This window comes from Acinonyx jubatus, chromosome C1 (genome assembly GCF_027475565.1).
Source record: "Acinonyx jubatus isolate Ajub_Pintada_27869175 chromosome C1, VMU_Ajub_asm_v1.0, whole genome shotgun sequence".
NCBI classification, from domain to species: domain Eukaryota; kingdom Metazoa; phylum Chordata; class Mammalia; order Carnivora; family Felidae; genus Acinonyx; species Acinonyx jubatus.
The window spans coordinates 126,920,001-126,941,886 of NC_069381.1; the positions used below are offsets into that span (position 1 = coordinate 126,920,001).

Genomic DNA, 21,886 nt, shown 5'->3' on the forward strand with positions numbered 1-21,886 from the left:
TCTAAAGTTACAGTAGTCTTCTCTGTCCCACATTTACCTATATTGCGTTCTTTTGCCTCTTTCTGGTTGCATTGGACTTCTAGCCTAAGAGAACACCATACTTCTTCAGCGAATACACTCCAAATTATACTTTATACATCTGAGTGTTTGTCAATAGGGAGTGAAGAAATCTGGTGAGTTCTGTTATGTCACTCCTGTGTACCTACCATCCCCAAAGACTCTGCTTCAGCAGTCATCAGCCCTCCTCATGCTCACTGGCTCACATTCCAGTGTCTGACTGTCATCTATTTTATGCTCTGCCAATTTTCAATTTGTTTCTGGTGGCACTTGATTGAGTGGCTCCAACCTTTGGGTAATTGGTGATGAGTTGGAACTTGATGGCTCTTAGTTTTCATTTAGATGATGCTTTGCTGAATCAATTTCTGCCTCTTGGCACAGTCCAGTATGAACCCCTCCCCTCACCAGAGTGCCCTCTCTGTTCACAGAATGCTTTTTGTTCTTCACAGTGCTCTCAAACTTATTTTATTATCTTCGTTGTGAATTATATGGGGTAAATTTATGAGTGAAAAAATAGACATGGAGAATTGCCTTTTATTTCTAGAGGCAATGGCTGTTGTTTGTTAAGGCAGCAGGGCTTCTGTCAATGCTCCTTTTGTAATCACAATATGCAAAAATAGGTTCCCAAAATCTCTCTTTATATAGGATAGTTTTGACATAAGAACATCCAGATCATTGAACAGTGTACTTGGAAGATTTCAACCACCCATATAATGTATAATGGGCTATGAAAGCTAATCAGCCACTATTATAATAATGAAATTATTCTTCTTGTTATTGACATATATTGGTTAAACATTATTTATAAAGTAGGTATATAAAGATAATACTTGATGCAGTTCTTAAAATCCAAGAAGATAACAAAAGTGATATCAAGATTCTGGTTTCTGTCCTTTGTATTATACTATGTGGCTATGACAGGTTGTTGACACTATTTGATGCTATGTTTACTAATCTATAACAGTGAGTATAATTACTCCTTAGAATATCAAATATGATTTTATTGGGATTACAAGTACATCAAAAATTAATAATATTGAAAAATTTAAACCATCACAGTCAGAGCCCAAGTTTACTTGTAATATTTCTAATTGCTGAGCTTTCTGCCAGTGGAGTTTTGTCTAAGAAGTCTGAAAAGAGTGACTATTTTAACTTTTGAAATAGTGAAATATAAAATTTAATTTTTTGAAATGACTCATTGCTCTCTTTGATCTATGAAGAGCTGTCTTTTGTGTCAATGATATTTCAGTATTATGATGGCTATTATTAAAACTTTAGTATCCAACTACTGTGTATTAATGGTTTTTAACTCAGGTTTGTGATCTATATTCCATTTTACTTGTGATTTTGATTTCATCCCAAATGTCGGTTTCATGTCCAAGTAGAAAAGGCCATATTTTTACTTTGAATTTTAAACATGTGTTTACCATATGTGAAGGTTACCCTACAAGTCCGCCTCTGCAACATTTCAATCCCTCAAGTTGGTAAGATAGAATGTGAAAATATATTTACCCCTATGACACACTATAGCATTGATTGCCAGGGGAACTCTCCATAAAATGGCATGTCTGATCAGAGAGATATCTTGGTGATTTTTATACATACTTCAAATTTTTAAAAATTACATGTTGCTCTCCAAATCTTAACCTCCTTTCCATTTTGGTTATAGTATCCATATTACCTAGAAAACTATCTGTGAATAATTTTATGTGAACTATGTTTTCTTAAAGGATATATGGTTAAATTAGATTTACCTTATCTCACTAGTATTCCTTAGTTCTTCATATGTGTCTGTAGATTTTTTTTTTTAAGTTTTAAGATAGTACACTTATATGGGAAAAATAGAAAAATGGTAATTCTGAAATTGCAAATGAAAATACTATGGGTTCTTTTACCTTCAAATTATTTTATAATTGCAGATTGTATAGAGACCAAATTATGAACCCCTCCCCCCGATTATTTTTCCTGTTTCAGAACACCCTCAGATAAAATGGATTTCAATTTGGTTGCATATCTTTTTCTCTAGATGGTAAATGCCATGTTGAAAGGCAAATGCTAAGTATACAAAAGTGTTGAGTAAACATTTATAGGAAATAAATTTGAGATTTTTTAAAAACCCAAATACATTGTATTCTCTTTCCTTCCTGTTTCTCTTCTTAGGACTGGCACTTTGAGAAAGCTATTTAACCTGAATAAATCAGGAAAATTAAAATAATTATGCACAACTTAGAAGTTATAGTAAGGATAATACATGTAAATAATTTAGCACAGTTTCTAGCATGTAAGTGCAAAAATAAATTGTAAATACTCTTTATTGGACTAATATTAAGTGCCTCCTAAGTGATGAATTCTGTTAGACATTGGGATATAATGATCCCTCAAGCAGGCTACAGTCTAATGAGGAATGCAAAATATTTCTAATCAATTTCAACAGAGTAGTAGCCGTTAAAAGAGAAAAAACAAAAGTTGTCATGTCAGCATATATTGGCCCACTTTTTCACAGCTGGAATAATCTCTGAAGTTTTCTAGGCAGAAAATACACATCTGGAAACCTCAGATGAGTAATAATTAGTTAGGCAAAGTGGAGTAGAGGAGTGATGGAGGGAGGAAAAAAAACAGGAAAGAAAACATTCCGTGTGAGCAAAAGCCTAGAGCAATTAGGTGCCTATAAAGAATGAGCCTAGATCAGCTTCCCATGTGGGTGTACTCTGTATGGTTAGCCCCACGTATAGAATTTTAATAACACTCTTCTTCTTCTGGTGGATCAAGTGGTTTTGGCTAAAAAATGATAAGATTCTCCTGAGAGGAAAGAGACCCAAGGATCTTTGGAGTGAAAGGTTAGGCAAAAGTAGAGAGTGAGATTTTAGACTCATTCTAGGTGCATTGTTTAGCCCCTCTGATTTATGGTGGGGACTGGGATTAGGTGGGGTACAGACATTAAAACAGATATCACAAAACTGACTCTCTTTTAGTCTTCGGAGGTCAGAAGAGGGGCCCAGCACTCTTTCACTGCTGGCAGACACAACACTCTGTCCTGACATTCTCATTACAGTGTCCTGGGGTCCAATGCACACCAGGAACCCAACTGCAGTTTATTGCTAATTTTGGCTTGGTTTTTAAATTTGTTTCTTGAGTGGATGAGGCTTAGAGTGAAGAAAAAGAAATAAGCATCATAGGGAAATTAAAGAAGAGAAGGACCAGAGGGGTCGGGGGTGGGGCAAGGGGAAGGACAGAGAGTTTGAAGATAAGAGTTTGTTTGCCCTTAGTTCACATAGCAGTTGTCACCTAGGGATCGTCTAGGTGGTATATAGTTACTTATGACTTCGTGTTTCATTTATATTTTTTTTTCACAAGCACTTCCTAAATATCAGTGTGCCAGTACCATTTATAATTCTGCTATTGAAAAAAAAATTCCAAATAATTTCAAATTTACAGAAAATTCACACCATCAGGTTTTAAGTTTGCGTCATATACTTTATCTTTCCCTGCCTCATACACACAGACATGCACCTCTTTCCCTCTCCACATGAACACACGTATATACATATATGTGAAAAAATAATGGTGTGTGTGTGTGTGTGTTTATATGGTCTTTTTTGTGAACCACTTGAGCATGTGTTGAAGGCAACATGCCTTTATTCCCTTACTATTGGCCATTCAGTATGTGTTTCCTAAGCATAAGGATATTCTCTAACATAATCACAGCATAGTTAACAAATTCAGGAAATTTATCATCGACAGTACTTGCAACTAATCTTTGGGCCATATTCCCAAATTCTCAATGGTCCCAGTAATTCCTTTTCTAGCATTTATAGTCCTTTGATTACAGGATCCAGACCATAATGCATTTACTGATTCTATCCCTTTGGTCTCTTCAGTCTCTTTCTTTCATGACTTGGACATTTTTGAAGAATGTAGGCCTTTATTTTGGGCTCTGTTTGGTCATTCTTCTTTCTTCATTCCCAAGCCCCAATAATAATATGAACACGGTATACCATTTATAATATATAAATAATGATTGGATAGGACATACATCATTCATTTGTTACAAGGCCTCTGATTGGATTATAAATTTGTACCTTCACAACTCCTTAGTGTCATAAAATACCAAGCAGAAGGACTACGTGGGGATGTCCCGGACTATTATAAAATCCTTACCCAAACATCTTAGCTAAGCAAAAATCCCCAGATACTTATTTGTCATCCCAACTTCCTCCTTGCATCAGGGCAGTAAAACTTTACCAGGAACATTATTTCATGTTGATGATATGATAGCTTTTGCCTCTGCTCTTGTCAGTTTCATTACACTGAGACATGTGGCCCTCCTCTTTCCAATTAACTCTCTAAATACGATGAGTCAGTCCCTAGCTTATGAGCATCTGTTATGAACTGTGGTCTACTCAAAGGCTGGCAGTAAGTCTTGTTCACTGCCCCATCCCTACATTGACTCCCCCACACCTCAGACTGTGACTTACTTTGCTTTTGGCTTAGTTTATAAAGTTCCTTGTGTCTGTTGTCTCTCTCTCTCTTTTTCCATTTCTAATGACTACTGTACATACTAAATGCTTTCCAGGTTAAAACAAATGGCAGTCACAATAACCACAGTCACTAAACAACTCTCTTAGACATTGTTGTACCCACTGTCCCCACCTCAACCTACTCCACAAGTACCACTACTTTACAGTAGCAGAACAGTTGAAGATACTGAAGAGCAAATTAGCCCTCTCCTGGCTTGAGCACCTACTATGTTGTTACATTCTGTGGATTTTAATTTCATCATCTGTAAAAATAAGGATATTAAAATAAACCTAGATCGGTAGCAGGTTGAAAGGCTTTTTGAGCTAATCCCCATGGAATGTCTACCACAGTGCTAGGCATGTGTTTATACTCTAAAATGTTACCTGTTGCTATTGGGGATTTTAGGCATCCAGATTATGGTTCGGTCTCCACTCTTCTTACCCTTTTAATATCTCAAAGGACAAACAAAAGCTATAGAGGTTATTCTGCTATACATAGGATTGTATGTCTTGTTCAACCCCTCAATTGTGGGGTAAAGTGCAGAGAGAAACAGAACCCGTCACTGTAGGGCCCAGGAATCCAACTTCTGCCCCTTCTGACTGACTAGTAACTTTAGTTTACAGTATTTTCATTTCTGATCAGTTTTGCTATGATGTCATAGTAAACATTCCTTTTTGCATGCAATTTTTTAGCTGTGCAAAATACATTAATAAGAGTTCACTGCACTTGCAAAATCCACAGCTCTAATAATTCAGAAAGCTTACATTCATTAATCTCATTAAACTCATTAAGTGTCCCAAAGCCACTTCAGTGGTAGAGGTTAGAAATACATGCGATTATTTCATTTATTTTGAAAATGAAAAACTTCAGGGATTCATACTGATGAACTATAGGAGTTCATTTAAATTCTCCATTAAATATATATCTCCTTTTTTTCTATTCTGAGAATCCACTTTTTCAAGGACATTGGCAATAAAAGAAAAGTATATCGTAATTACACATTTGCTTTGATCCATGTAACAGAAAACATTCCCAGAATAACAATATTCCAGCTACCAACACAAGTACTTTAAAATGTTCATTTTTTTTCAAAGGTTCTTCTCATTTGTTTTTACGTTTGAATTTTATCTATATCTTATAAATTTTACATGTAAAGTTGACTCACCACAAGTCTTTAGATTAATGTCATCTCAGCCCTTTTGGTTGTCTAAACTTCAGTGTCCCCTAAATTCCTAAGTTACGACTCCTGGAAACACTATTCCTTGAGTTCTTGCATGTTGTTAACAGTTTATGCATTGTCTTTTAATTGAAAATCAGCTTTGCTGAATCTAAAATCCTTGAATCATTTTTGTGTGTTTCTTTGTTTTCTTTGTGCATCTTTCAAATAGCTGGTATGTTTTCCTGTCAAAAAGTCTCATGACCAGTTTGATTTTATTTCCTTTATAAACCATCTGGTAGTCTTGTCCAGATACTCATAGAATATTTCCTTCTTTTTCTTTAAAGCTTAATACTTTTACCAGGATATGTCTCAGTATTAGTTATTCTGAGATACCCTTTCAATAAGTAGTTGAGTCTTTTTTTTTTTTATGTTTTTTTGAATTTTCTTCAGTTCTGCTTTGTTGTTTAGGTTTTCTTCTTCATAAAATCTTATATGCAGGTGGCATCTGTATTGCCTCACTTTTCTAATTGCTAGTTTTTCTCAAATTATTTTATCTCTTGTTCTTTTACCTCTATGTTCTTTTATCTCATTTTTCTCCACTTTTTTTTCTTGGACAAAAAAATGATAATTTTTTTTAATGTTTATTTATTTTTGAGAGAGAGAGAGAACACAAGCAGGGGAGGGGCAGAGAGAGAGAGAGAGAGCAAGAGAGACAGAATCCAAAGCAGGCACCAGGCTCCAAACTGTCAGCACAGAGCCCCACGTGGGGCTCGGACTATGAGATTATGACCTGAGCCAAAGTTGGATGTTTAACCAATTAAGCCAATCAGGTGTCCCAAAATGGTATTTTTTTATTCTTGTATTTCTCCTAGTTTCATCTTCATTTCTGAAAATGCTTTTTCTTTTATTTCTATTTACTGAGTTCTGTCACTAAAGGTCTGTGTCTAATTCTTATTTATGTTGTTCTTTCATATCTGTGCCAGTTTTGAAATTCTTATTTGTTTCCTTTGAAGTAGTAGTTTGCATGCATGTCTGTTTTTAATGCATGTCTTTCTACTGTACTTTCTTATCTATGGGGACACTATTTTGACCTTTATTACCTTTTTTCATAATACTGTTGTTTGGGATTTGAATTTGATCATTTTCTTTGCTTATTTTTTTGTGTGTGAAATCAAGTTTTGTGAACTTTTGGGGGGGAGTGTATTTGAGGATTGCTTTTTTCTAATTTCATTTTCATGGTCCAGGGCACGTTCATTCTTTCCCTCTTTTGTTTTTAGTGTTCGGAACTATAGCAACTTACTATGTGAGATTTACTGGATCCTGTTTCCTTCCCTCTTTGTTTGTTGGTCCTTTCTTTTCCTTTATTGGTAGTTTCCCTATTTTGCTCCCTTAGGAAACTCTTCTCATCCACTTCTCTTCAGTGCAGGGAACTATTTTGGAAGGGAGTTTTGGCTTGTTAATACATCAATGCCCAAAATCTCTCCATGAACCCCTTTCTAGCCATCTGCTTCTAGAATGTACAAAATCCTCCTATGCTCAGGTTTAGTTTTCCATTTTGGTGTTCTTGTGTATGGCAGATGCCTCATTGTACCTTTTGCTTTCCCCTATTGGATGCTGATGTCACACAGGTCCTATAACTTCAGTCACTGGTCCCCATATGTTCATAGTTTGTCTTTGCTCTGTCTTTGCTTTGTCTTTGCTCTGTCTTTGCTCTTCTTGCACTGGAATATCCAAAGATTTTTTTTTCCACTTCTGTAACCATCTTCTCAGAATCTTTGAGAATATTTTTAAGCATGAGAGGCATAAATAACAATTCTTCAGGCCCAGATTTTTCTCCTGTAGAGGTCTTCTCGGCCTTTGAGAATCAGAGTTTATTTTTTTTTTAATTCCAGTATAATTAACATACAGTGTTATATCAGTTTCAAGTGTATAATATAGTGATTCAACAATTCTATACATTACTCTGTGCTCATCACAAAAACAAAAACAAAATTAAGCTACTGGGACTATACCAAAGTAAAAAGCTTTTGCACAGTGAAGGAAACCATCAGTAAAACAAAAAGATGACCTACTAAATGAGGGAAGATATTTGCAAACAATATATCTGATAAGGGTTAATATTCAAAATATATAAGGGACTTATACAACTCAACACCAAAAAAAAAAAATACAATTTAAAAATGGGCAGAAGACCTAAACATTTTTCCAAAGAACACATACAAATGGCCAAAAGACACACAAAAATGCTCAACATCACTAATCATCAGGGAAATGAAAATCAAAGTCACAATGTAGTATCACTTCACGCCTGCAGAAGGGCTGAAATCAAAAACACAAACAAATGTTGGCGAGGATGTGGGGAAAGAGGATCAGGATTTAATTTCATTAAAAATCTCCCTACAAAGCACTGCAGGGGTATTTTGCGAATTGTTTTACCCCATTTTTCCAAATAAGAAAACTTAAGTTAAAAGCATTATATATCCAGTTCTGCCTCATGAGAGAGATGGAAAGAAACAGCAGAGCTACTGTCAGTAGGGCTAATCAACAAAATGAGGGAGAAACCATCTCACAATAATCAGATAAAGCCTGTAGCAGAATAAAAGCGTTCATTTTTCTGTCTCTGGTGGGAGTTGACAAGGCTAGACTTTGCTCCTGCTCATCTCCACATAAGAAATATACTGAGTTACTTAAGTTTACAAGTACCTGGATTTAAGTGAAGTTTTTTCAAATTGTGTTCGTTAATAAGTGTTAGAGGGATGCCTACGTAGCTCAATCAGTTAAGCATCTGACACCTGATTTTGGCTCCGGTCATGGTGTCACGCTTCCTGAGTTCAAGCCCTGTGTTGCTCTGCTCTGACAGTAGGAGCCTGCTTGGGATCATCTCTCTCCCTCTATCTCTTTCCTTCCCTGCTCACGCTGTCTCTCTCTCTCAAAAAAAAAAAAAAATAATTAATAAACTTAAAAAATAATTAGGTGTTAGAAAAATATCAAATTATACATTTTTATCTGGATTTCTTTAAAATACCTGAATTAACGGTCATCTTTTATGTGGTGAATCAAAACTCATTTACTGATATGTTTTATTAATGAGAGATGCTATTATTTTAGGAAATGTCAACTAGATTTTCTGGAAAATGTATGATAATTAGAATATTACATTCTCTTTTTATCAGATATGCAAATCTTTGTGGAATCCTTACATTCAGGAAATATGATCATAGTCCAGTTTGTCTTCTAATGGCAGCTTACAAATATCCAGTATTATTGCCCAGGAAGAACCAAATTATCCTATACAACAAATATTTATTATTTACCTTCTTTATTTCAGACATAGAAAAAGCTTTTCAGTGTCCAAGAAAATTAAGATATGGACTCTCTTCAAATAGTCCATGGGAAAGAATGCACACACATTGATACACGTACATATACAGTGGAAATGTTTAAGAAATGAGATTATTCCATTTTTATGGGCGCAAGGGAGTCATTGGTGGCTCTCCCATAGGATATCTGATTTAATTTTGACAGATGAATACAAATATTCAGGTCAGGCCCAAGGGTAAAGGCCCTATTGCTAGAGAGAACAAAAGGTGGGAAAGCACAATGTCATAAGGAAGGATTGAACTTTAAGATAAGTGCTGGTTTTCAAAGGTAATAAGTTAGAAAATCCAGTCTCATAAAGGGGGCTTATTTACTAGAGACTAACTGGTTCTTACTGGTCATCTCTTTCCCTAGCAAGTAAACTTTAGCTATATAACCTTGATCTTTACAATAAAACTGGCCCAAAGTTGACTTTGGGTTAGTTATCCACACATCACTTTCTCAACTTCGTTTAGGAAACCAACAATATGTCATTGCATAAATACTCTAGAGGAGAGGAGATTCAGGTTTGTATTTGAGGAGTCTTGGTCCAATAAAGAAATCATCCAGACATAAGCCTCCTTTACCATTCTTTTTTTCTGAGCCCTACTTCCAGCTCCCTTGTGACTAAGTCATTATTTCATAACCTTCCTACAAATAGCTAATAGAAAGAAATAAGGAGAGAACACTAACGTACCTATGACTTCTTAGCAGTGCCAGGGCAGTTTTTCTTTTTAAGTGGAACATAAAAATATTGCCTAAGGTTAGGTTGGATTGTGTTTGTGGATTCCCCTCACCCATACTTTCCCCTTTGACTGTTTCTATGGGTAGAGAATTAGTAGGAGAGTTAGACGCAGTGTTAGTTTTCAATATATTAATTTCTAGAAAGTCATTATGGAAGTCTACATGATTATGAATTATGGGTTAGGCTTAACTGAATATTTCAAAACCACATCCCACCTAACTAAAGATTGATAGACTGTGAGCTCTGAGGGATAAAATTCTTAAATATCATCAAATTACACCATGCCCCGATCCACTTTTCTCACCCAAGTTTAAATAAGCAAAGATCTATCGTACATAAGTAAATTGTTCAAGGTGACATAATTTGTGTGTGTGTTATTATCTCGTTTGCTTTATTTGATTGTATAGACTAAACAGGTACATAAGTTCTAACACTTATTCATTTGGTTCCAACATTGATTTTTTTTAGAAGGTAGAAAATCGGTAAAACACTAATCAGGGGTATCTACCTAGATACCTTCATTTTTCTTTCACTGGCAAATCATTTAACTTCTTATTCCTTCTTATGAGAACAAACAATCAAATTAATTGGTGAACTAGTAATAAATTATTGGTAAACATTTATCATGGGATTCACTTGCTGATAATTAAGTATAATTACCTGGTTTTGATGGCCCTTCTTTATCATTTAGAGATAATTCGATATAATTAAAATGTAAAATTAGTTTAAAAGTATTGACAGATCATCCAACTAGAAAGTTACATGGATAAAAAAGTGTGTTTCAATGGCTCCAAACATTTAAAATTAGAAGAAAAGTGGGGTGCCTGGGGGGCTCAGTCAGTTAAGTATCTGACTTTGGCTCAGGTCATGATCTCATAGCTTGTGAATTAGAGCCCTGCATCGGGCTCTGTGTTGACAGCTCAGAGCCTGGAGCCTGCTTTGGATTCTGTGTTTCCCTCTCTCTCTCTCCCCTCCCTCCCCCCACCCACCCGTGCTCTGTCTCTCAAAAATAAACCTTAAAAAAAAATTAAAAATAAGTAAAAATAAAATTTTGTATCATTTTTCTGCATATTTCAGTGTAATCCAACCTTATCATTTTGATTAATAGCCAAGATTCAGTTTATAGGTTGTGTTCTTGCTATAATATCTGAAAAAGTAAAAGGAATAAAAATAATTAAAACATCCAATATAGAAATGATGATTTGGTAACCTTAATTCAGAGACTTTTATTTCCCTTGTGGTTTAGGCATCTATGTGCCTCTTCAGATTTGGGGGTTTGAATTGTGTCGTTGTGACCATATTTAATGGTATTTATTGAACAAGATTTTTAGAGATTGATATGGGAAGTAGAAACCATAACGTATCATGGCTTCAAGCAGTTTATAAAGAAAGGAAGGAGCCAAGGGAATAAAGAAATCATGGCATTATTATAAGGACAGGTGTAGTATAGAAGTATATGTGTATGTATATATGTTCAGAAACAAATCCTATAGAGTAATTCCTGAGCATGGGGGGAAATTTGCTCAGGGAGGAGGAAAATAATTTATCTTTATTGAAAGAGTATCAATGATGAAGCCTTGATTGGTGTTCTGAAGGGAAAGGATAGGATTTTAGACAGTTGAAAGATGATTCCAGTAGGTGGAACTTGAAGGTTCACCATGGCTAGAAAAGTTGGATGAAATGTGGCAGGCGGGTTTACTGACTCAAGGGCATTATATGACTTGAGGCTGTAAGAGGACCCATGGGCAAAGTGATATTCGCAGGAGGTCACATTTTTACATCCATTTTGTTTAAAGGGCAATATGACGTGTAGTGGCTCATGCCCTGTGGATCAGACAGCCTCCCAAATATGAGGGAAGTTCTGGTGTATTGGCAATCTTGATTTTATAATTCTCTGTATATACCTGTTCCAGGGTCTTAACAATTATTTTCTCATTAAGATTTCCTGCATGGTTATTTCTGTTGGGCTATCTGAGGGCACGGGGACATTGTCTTCCTTTTCTCATCCATTGAAACATTCAAGAATGCATTTATCTCTTGCTATGTGGCAGGCTATTTGAGAGTACAGAGTGTGTTTAATTGAAGAAAATAGTCTCTATGTGCCTAATTCCACGTGGAAGACAGAAATGTAGCCTTCACCATAACCTAGAAAAGGAGTTGTTAGGTGCAAAAAAACAAACAAAATACCAATTTATAGTGAATTACAAAATAGTTTTATTTTCTCAGTATTATATTTAACACTCTCAGTTGTCTCTTCCCTGTAGTTGTTACACAAGTGCTTACATGTACACAGATAACCACACATGATTTGCCACCTAACTATGGGTCCATTCTAACTCTGTCTGCTCTTTGATTTTCACAGTCCTGTGATCCCCACTCAACACAGAGAAGAACCCGCCACCTGCTAAGGCCCTCACTGAATTCAAGGTCATGTGCTGAAGACTCGCAAGTGCGGCCTTGCCTCCTCAATGAAAATTGCTTCCAGTTCCAGTACAATCTAACAGGTACGGTTGAAACCCACAGCCATTCTATTTTCCCTGAACATTGACTAATGGGAGAATGTGTGTGTGTGTGCGTGCGTGTGTGTGTGTGTGTCTTCATTCTTGGGATTCAGGACTGACAGTAGAATGTGAGAGTGTATTGCACGCAAGGCCGAGGCTTTGACGTTTCCAGTGTCCCTTCACAGAAAGAAATGCCCGCACTTGGCATGTAGCTTCAGCAAGGCCACCTGGAATCTCCAAATTCCGAGATGCTTCAAAAGACTTGGCAAAGTTTCAGAAAAGAGCTGAATTAAGCCATGATAACCACAATAACAAAAATACACAGCAGGGGATAATTTACCACTTAGGGAAGAACGTAGTCATGCTGTCATAGAATTTAGCTCTTTCATGGCCTTTTTTATTTCAAGAAATTCAAGCTTGTGGTGTACTTGCTCAATGGGTCTCAATAGGATAAATTGTACTTCTGAGTGGACAGGGATACTTTAGAGGCACTGGGAATCCCTCCGCCTCATTTTTCAGCCACTGCTCAGGATTCTCCTGTGTCTCATACCACAGACTGTTTAGTTACATTGATTTGCTGCCTGCCATTCCCAAAAGGAGCAGACATGCAAAATGCCACAAAATGTGGAACCATGTTAAGTCTCGGCACTGAATTCAGTACTGACAGCCAAACCACCACAGGCCTGCCGAGGCAAAGTAATAGTCTCTTCTGAAACAAATTCCCCACTGAGGTCACAGTGGCACTATGATATTTCTCACATAGAAAACTTCATAATGAATTCTGGGGGGTGGGGTGGGGCAGTCCGATTGTCTTTATTGGTGAAAGATGACTTAATGTATTTGCCCTCTTTCTTTAGTTAAAGGTGCTTCAGATCCTTGATTTTTATAGTAATTTTTCAGAAATAAGTGAAATTTGCTTTACTGGAAGAGCATGTCTTTAAAATACTGATTTTACTCTGCATTGGTTTACTATTCCCGTTAAACTCATATGTAGGTCATTTATCAAATGGGAAGTGTCCTTAAAGAGGTTCTTGATGTATACCATCAAAGACCATTCTTTCTAATCACACCAAAAGTAAGAGTTGGTTTTTGTTTTTGTTTTTGTTTTTTTTTAAGAATCAGATTAATTATGGCATAATTCATTCAGACTCCCAGTTTCTAGTTTGCAATGCAACTATCCAGATCTTTAAAACCTTCTCTCCTGGGGGCACCTGGGTGGCTCAGTCGGTTGAGCATCTGACTTCGGCTCAGGTCATGATCTCACAGTTTGTGGGTTCGAGCCCTGCATTGGGTTCTGTGCTGACAGCTCAGTGCCTGGAGCTTGCTTCGGATTCTGTGTCTCCCCCTCTCTCTGCCCCTCCGCTGTTCACACTCTGCCTCTCTCTCTCAAAAGTAATTTAAAAAAAATTTAAATAAATGAATGAATGAATAAATAAAACCTTCTCTCCTGAGACAATAATTTGAAAAAAATTAGATTTTCTGTAACATTCGTGTAGTTCTGAGGTACCTCTCTTTCCTTTCTCAGGCAAGTGTCTTAAGACACTTAAGCTCCACTGTACCAACTTTACCAAATGGTTTAGATGACTGGATTTGTTCCTTGAAAATAGTTTCGGGTTACATTAAGCAATAGCATCATCTCTGGGTTCCTTTTCTATCAGTTATCCCCCAGCAAACAGATGATTCGTAACTAGTTTTCCTTTACCATCCTTGTTGGTGTCTTTCCTTTCCTCTTCAGCACAACAGTGACACGGTCTCCAACAAACCATCTGTCTTTTTACTTTTAGAAAGCAAACTTAGGAAGGTAGCTCACTTTGATTTGGTGGTTTACTTGTTTTGCAGTAAAAGAATTGCATGGCTTTTTGAAGCCACCTGGAAGTTATTTTGGGATTATGTAGATGCTGTCCTGCCTCACCAATGCAAACAATCAAAGGTTTGTTGTATTTTGCTCACATGACCATAATTCTGAAACTCAGTGTGGTGATCCTATACCTGTAGAGTGGAGCACATGCCAGCTGAATGAAAATGCCACCTGCGGACAAGGTATCAGGACCCGCCTGCTGAGCTGTGTACGCAGCGATGGCAAGCCAGTTGGCGTGGACCAGTGTGAGCAGGTAATTGGTTTGTATTTGTATCTCACGCTAGGGGCTTTGGCTTTTTTGTTGGTTTTGGTTTTGGTTTGTTTTGTTGTTGTTGTTGTTTGTTTGTTTGTTTGTAATATTAGTCTACCGTCTTGACACTTGGTATAAATGACAAACTCTGATTCCTTCTTGCCAAACTAGGGCTCAGTTGTAACTGGTATAGCACAGTTATACCTCACTAGTTTGAACTTAGTCAAAATGACCAGGAAAGGTTATTTTGCACTGAGGAAATGGGTTGATTAAACAATTATTTGTATTACTTCCAGAACTTATATAGATGTACATGCTAACAAACTATTCATATCAGGTGACTATAATATTTAGATATGATTCTGTATTAGGCAGGTGATTCATTTGCATGTCTGATAAACACTGTGCCTTGCACATAAGACGAACACTGACACTTGCTATTAGAATATACTCCTAATTTGCTTAGCAAAGCCTTACTAGATTAATAGCACAGTTGTACTTTTCTTCTCAATCTAAGTTAAAATGCCTCCCTACAAAGTGCCAGTTAGTGAGTTCTGAATTTTTGTAATGTTACTGTTCCTTTTTTTCCTGTGATGAACTGTATAGTTTGGACAAATGCTGTAGTCAAAGCTGTTCCAAGTAAGTTGCATTCCCTCCCCAACGTCAAAGTGAAAATCACTACGGGGACAGTTTAATAGAAATAAGAATGACCATATGCTGTCACACTAGAAGAATCACCAACATAGTTTTTAGAATTGAAAATTCCAAACTTTGGAAATTGAAAACACAGGGTCAGTGAACTCCTATTTCCACAGAAGCTTCCCTCACAAATTGTCTAATGAAAATTGGTACCATTTCTCCTAAGATAGGTGGAGTCCACAAGTGAAATTAGAATCAAAACCAAATTTTGCTCACCTGTCCTGACTTGATAGGATAATACTTAAGTATTAAAACATGGCTCTCTTAACTAACATTATAGCCATAGACACACAACCACTTTGAGACCAGGCTATCTGGTGAACATTCCATTTGGTGAAACTGTAAAACTGGCCAATATGGGGCAAAGTTCTGTCCACCATGTGTCAGTGATTTATTTTAACATTTCATTGAATCTGCCTCTGTAGAAGTCTGCAGGAAAAATAAATGGCCAATCTGCAGCAACTCCAAATAAGTTGAAAATGTTACATTTGGTATGTGTAATAATTTTTTTCTTTTGATACAAAGTAAGATATGAACTATTCATTAATAGAAAAATCAGTTTCCAAATATGTATGTATGTTAAATAAATATTTAAAGAATATTAAAGAAGTCCCAAACTATTAACCTATCTGGAATATCCATACATCTCAAATGGATCATAGATCCTATATGGTAATTTCTTTTTTGCCCATGCAGCATGTAATCATGCTAAAATCATTAATTTTAATTTGGTGTGGACATTGCTAACATTTAACATGTGTTCAATGTCAGAGTTTTCCTAAATAAGCACATGGTGTATGATTTCTGTAGTGGAATTTTTCATTATTCTTTCACTATTTCTTAGATGATTTATTCTCTCACTAAGATCTCTTCTAGCTTGGCCATTACCAAAAGCAATAGATTTTGCCTAGATGCTGGTTTCAGAGACGACAAGCGAGAAATAAACCAAAGCACCAACTTTTCCCATGATTAAGAGTATGGTTATGTTTTCAACCTAATTGATCTTTTTAATGAGCATAGTTGTTGATTTTGTTTTTATCCTGATTATTTTTTTAGCCTAGATAGCTGTTAATTTTGAGCTCTCTATGTGCTGTTGACCCATCCAGAAGTGCAAGGTACCTGAATTTAAAACTGAGGCATCCTCCTGATTCTGTGTTTGCTAAGCAAGGACAGATTTCTGTGGCATCTAACTGCCTACTCTCCCAGAACACTAATTGCAGGTCTATTCTAGAGTTGTGGATCTCATAAAAATAAATTTGGGCCAATATATTTCTCATTTGTGATGTAAGGACAACCATTTTCTGTGACTCCCACCAATTTCTATAAGAGAGGATATTTTTCCCTGCAAAGATGTAGAAAGATTATTATTGTAGCATAAAGGGCATAGAATAGTCTTTCCCATGAAAGGATAGTGATTTATTTTGACAGTGATATGATTCTTCAATAAAATCATACTTTATTTCCATCTACAGCGTAACTTGGAGAAGCCCCAGAGAATGAGCATTCACTGCCTGGTGGAATGTGTAGTCAACTGTCAGCTCTCAGGGTGGACAGCTTGGACAGAATGTTCAAAGACTTGTGGCCATGGAGGTACTTGGTTTCCCTATGTTTGTTTCCAGTAAACAGTTTGGCTTTTAAAAAGTTTTTTAAATGTTTTTATTTTTGAGAGAGAGACAGAGCACGAGTAGGGGAGGGACAGAGAGAGAGGGAGACACAGAATCTGAAGCAGGCTCTAGACTCTGAGCTGTCAGCACAGAGCCTGATACCAGGCTCTAACCCATGAACTGCAAGATCATGACCTGAGCCAAAGTTGATGCTCAACCCACTGAGCCACCCAGGCACACCCAGACAGTTTTGTTTTTAAATGTCTTTCTGGGGGTGCCTGGGTGGCTCAGTCAGTTAAGCGTCTGACTCTTAATTTCGGCTCAGGTCATGATCTCATGGTTTGTGAGATTGAGCCCTGCATCGGGCTCTACGCTGACAGTGTGGAGCCTGCTTGGGATTGTCTCTCTGCATCTCTGTCTGCATATCTCTCCCCCACCCCCACTCTCAAAACAAATAAAAAACTTAAAAAAAAGGAAAAAAAATAAATGCCTTTCTGTACGCCATAAATTGACAAATGATCATAAGGCATGTTGACCAGTTGGAGGCAACATGAGCCTGACCCAGAGGGGAAGAGATATAGAACTTGGTCTTGTATGAGTCCTTTACTTCTAGGCAGAGGTTGCAAAACTGACTTGGTAACAGTGGCAGACACCAGAGAAGCTGCTAGACCAGTGGGACAGTGTTCGCTCAGAAGGTCATAAGCTCAACCAACCCAAAAAAATGTTGGCCTCCCTGGTTTTTGGAAGAAATATGTACTATGTAAGTATAGCTGACTCCTGTGTTGGGCAAACCCCCAAATCACAATCGCTTAATATCCTGACTGGAGACTAATTTGCCACTCACATAAAAGGAGGTGTTGCTTGCACTTTAAAAAATCAATCAAGGACACAGGTTGATGGAGAATCTACCACTTTAATACAACCAATATTAGCCGAATGGTGCCATCCAGTTGGCTCTGTGCAGGTTTTTATGAGCCAGTTTGGAAGTAGCACACATCCTTCCATCATCTATATTATACAAAATTTAGTCCCATGTTCCCAGTTCAGTGCAAGATGGTTGAGCAGCAAATGTATTCTCTAGATGGCCAGTTATTCTTAGCAACAGTGTTACGCTATAGAGAAAAAGGAGTATTACATCTGTGGTGAACAGATAGAAATCATGACCACAAGTTCCCAGGATGCCGGTGAGCAAATGATATGCAATGGCAAGGATTGAAGGGCAACTGATACTCAGGAGCTAGACAAATGGCTATATAGAGGGCACACCAGCACTGGGCCAAAGTAGGGACCAAGACATTGTCCATGGAAGAGAGCACAAGAGCATAATGGGAAAGCACAGACCTGTGGTTTAGGATAGGACTCTGGTCCTGAAAAAGAATTTTAATTTCTCACAAGGTAAACGTCAGAAAATTAGACTAGGGTCCTAGGGAAAAATCTTGTTGTATGATTAGGCACTAAGCAGAGGAGATGAAGGGAAGAATTGCAAGTTGCAGGAATCATGGAATCAAGATGGGAGGAGGGTACACCAAGACCTGCATCTGACTGTCAAACAGAAATACTTGGGAACAGATTCCCAGAAGTTCTGTGACTGGCCCACTGGCAGTAGTACATAGGCTAATTTCTGAGCTACTCTGAAATGAGTGTGCTGGCGTTGCCGATAATTCTCTGCCTCAGTTGGGATTGTCTGAGTAACTGTGGCAGGGTGCAGCCTGGAAAAGGGGCTCACCTGTGAACTGAGCTGTCAGATTTTGGAGAGGGTAGAGCAAAAAACAGTAGCTGGGATTTGTATTAGGAAAATGTGACTAAGGAAATTGAAAACTACTTCTGCAAAGAGCATCACTCACAATGAAAACGTGGGAGTCCAAATGCCCAATAATAACATGCCATTTTCCGCACAGTTGAGAGCCTGTAAAGAACCTCAGGAAAGCAAATGGCAAACCTTAAACCCAAGATTTCAGTGACTGACCTGCTTTTCCTCAAATATTCTGATCAGCTGCATGGTGTAGTTTCCAACTGGGCATCCACTTGAAAGTTGGGTAAATCTAGGTTCAAATTGCAGCTATTTAGGCAGATTACTTAATCTTTCTGAATCTCAGCTTCTTTATCTATAAAATGGAATTTATGCACACTGGAGGTGTTTTTGGTTTGAGAATTAAATGATATGAAGTATATGAACACCTAACACAGTAGTTGACACATAATAGGTGTTTATTTTATGTTAATTTCTGTCTCCATCTTCTTAGCTGCCAAGAGTAGAGAGGGTCATCGGACACTACTTAGGATCTTTTAAGAATTATCGTATAGACTTAGTCACTCTGTCTCCCAATCTCATTTCTCATCCTTTCACCCCATTCAAAATCACATTATGGTCACAGCATAAGTGTATTTTAAAATTGCAAATTTGTGGGGTGCCTGGGTGGCTCAGTCTGTTGAGTGTCCGACTTCAGCTCAGGTCATGATCTCATAGTTCATGGGTTCTAGCCCCATGTCAGGTTCTGTGCTGACAGCTTGGAGCATGGAGCCTGCTTCGGATTCTGTGTCTCCCCCTCTGTCTCTGCCCCTCCCCTGCTCATGCTCTGTCTCTCTTTCAAAAATAAATAAATATTTTAAAAAAATTTTTTTAATTGCAAATTTGAGGGATGCCTGCATGACTCAGTTCCTTAAGCAGCTGACTCTTGATTTAGGCTCAGGTCATGATCTCAAGGGTTGTGAGATCAAGCCCCACATCAGACTTTGCAATGGGTGTGGAATCTGCTTCTGGGGTGCCTGAGTGGCTCAGTCAGTTAAGTGTCCAACTTCGGCTTAGGTCATGATCTCGTAGTCTGTGAGTTCAAGCCCGGCATCGGGCTCTGTGCTAACAGCTCAGGGCCCGGAGCCTGCTTCAGATTCTGGATCTCCCTTTCTCTGCCCCTCCCCCACTCACATGCGCGGGTGGGTTGGTGTGTGTGCACGTGTGCACTTTCTCTCTCTCAAAAAATGCAAATTTCAACAATTGTTTTCCTATTGACTTAAGAGTAATTTATTCATTAAACAAATACCCATGTGCCAGTTCTGGTTCACTGTGCTGGGGATTGCAGCACTCGGGGGAGGTAGATACTTGCCCTCTTCTCATGGAGTTTACAATGCAACTGAGCAACAAGAGACAGTAAACAAGCAAATAGGTAATATTGTATGTTGATGAGTTCGCTGAAGACATACAAATGAGAGATGTTTTTCACATTAATGATGTATTTAGTCAGAACAACTGGTTGCTCCTCTGTCCAGCAGTGACTCAGCCTGGTTATTCTACAGCTATAAACACTGCAGTCTTGTCCTCATGGGTCTCTGGGAGGTGTTGACTCTTATGGTGGTAAAGGGTAGCATGGAAAAGTAGAGAAAGGATGAGGTCCTATATTGCAAGCATGGTCCACAAAGACCTGTGGGATCTCACCTGTGCCTGCCTCTCTAGTCCCATCACCCTCCACTGGTGCATAGGCTCTCTCTGCTCTAATACAGTATATTTCGGTCACATCCCTGAGTGTGGAGCATCTTACCATCACTGCACTACCGCCTCCTACTACTCTTAACTTGCATGCCTCAAATCACTTGCAATGTCTGCACGTCTGAGGGGCCAAACGCCATTTGGGTTCTTCATGTGTGAATCCCCTCAGTTCCTATGAGCACAATAGGTGACACATCGGAGGAATTTCAGTTAATATCTGTCATTGCCCAAGTGGCTCTGGATCATAGAAGAAAGCTGGAAGTGGAAGAGCCTGCAGACTGGATCACAAGCCCAAAGGCAGCCAACCCCTGCCAGTGACTGGTTTCCTGGCCCTCTAACTAAATGCATATGTCTTAGGTACATTACCTTAGAACGTATTCAATGCAAAGGAATCAGATCCGTTCATTATTATTTTTGCCTGGCAGTCCTAATTCTGCCACTGTACCAAGTCAGTGAAACATGACAGATCTCCGTGTCGTGCTAATATACCACCTTGACAAATAAGACCCCTATTTGTAAGTTTAGCATTAAAGTATTACTTTAATTTTTCAAGCAGTTCTGTTAGTGCTGTGGACTCCCTAGACCCTGGTTGTCTATTAGGAAGACAAAAACAAACAAATGAAAAAAACATTTCCAAATCTGAATCCCACTATTGGAGAATTCTAGGCTATTAGAGTTTGAACTTAAATTCACCTTTTCTAAACCAGAGAATAATAAACAAAGAGAAACAATCAAAGGTTTCCTAAGGAAGTAATTGTGTGAACTAAGGTACCAGTGGGATTAGGGAAGGGATGTTAACTACTTGGGAGAAATCAACTTGCATAAAGCACTTGGAAGTCATCTAAATAGTATCCATTGATATTCAATATAGCACTGGTTACAAATCACCACTAGGTAGTTTCTAAAACTCCATTAGCATGACTTCTTGGAAATCCTTTCTTGACCTTTAGATGTCTTGATCTCCTGAATTGTCAGATGTAATAATACCTTTAAAAAAATTATTCCATAATCCTGATATCTGTCAAACCCTCCAGTGATCTAAATATGAATGTATTCCATTGTTCCTTTATGTATTCAACAAGGATTTGTAAAGTTTATACCTATTATCCTGGCACTTAACAGCATCCTCTTTCATTGTCAACAGTGACAATGTGAAAAAGAAATTATATGGTGACCATACTATTTAGATGACTGTTCTGGAAGGCAGGACTGTAGAAGTGTATTCCTATGATTTACGTATATACTCACTGGATGCTTTCTGAGCTTCAGGCATTCTCCCAAGAGCAGAAGCTACACTGTGTATGGGACACATAAGATCCCAGGCAAAGACCCCTGACATTCAAAGTCCCACTGAATCCAGTGAAAAATTGGATGGTGATAACAAGACACACAGCAAGTAAACAAGGAAATAAACACAAAAATAACAGATGGTTAGGATGAAACCAATGATGAAATCAAAACAGATCATGTGATGGAGAATAAGTAGAACAAGTGTTTTGCAAGGGAGTGAGGGATGAGGGAAGAAAGGCCACTGAAGAGCCAATATCTATGTCAAAATTGAATGACAAGGTGCCATAGATCTTATAACTGGTATTTTCTTTAGTAGGCTGCTCTTCAATTTCACAAGCATTTTTTGACTACCTGTTATATTCCAGCC

General features: G+C 37.8%; 1 protein-coding gene across 10 annotated transcripts in view; it reads left to right on the forward strand.

The window, feature by feature from the left end:
• Positions 1-21,886, forward strand: part of THSD7B (thrombospondin type 1 domain containing 7B) — a 1,235,876-nt gene that overhangs the window by 1,179,814 nt on the left and 34,176 nt on the right. For all 10 annotated transcript variants that reach the window (XM_053214974.1, XM_053214976.1, XM_053214972.1 and 7 more), the window contains 3 exons: positions 12,199-12,340; positions 14,333-14,448; positions 16,617-16,734. In XM_053214974.1, coding sequence (XP_053070949.1) covers positions 12,199-12,340; positions 14,333-14,448; positions 16,617-16,734 — 376 coding nt within the window. The remainder of the gene's footprint in view (positions 1-12,198; positions 12,341-14,332; positions 14,449-16,616; positions 16,735-21,886) is intronic.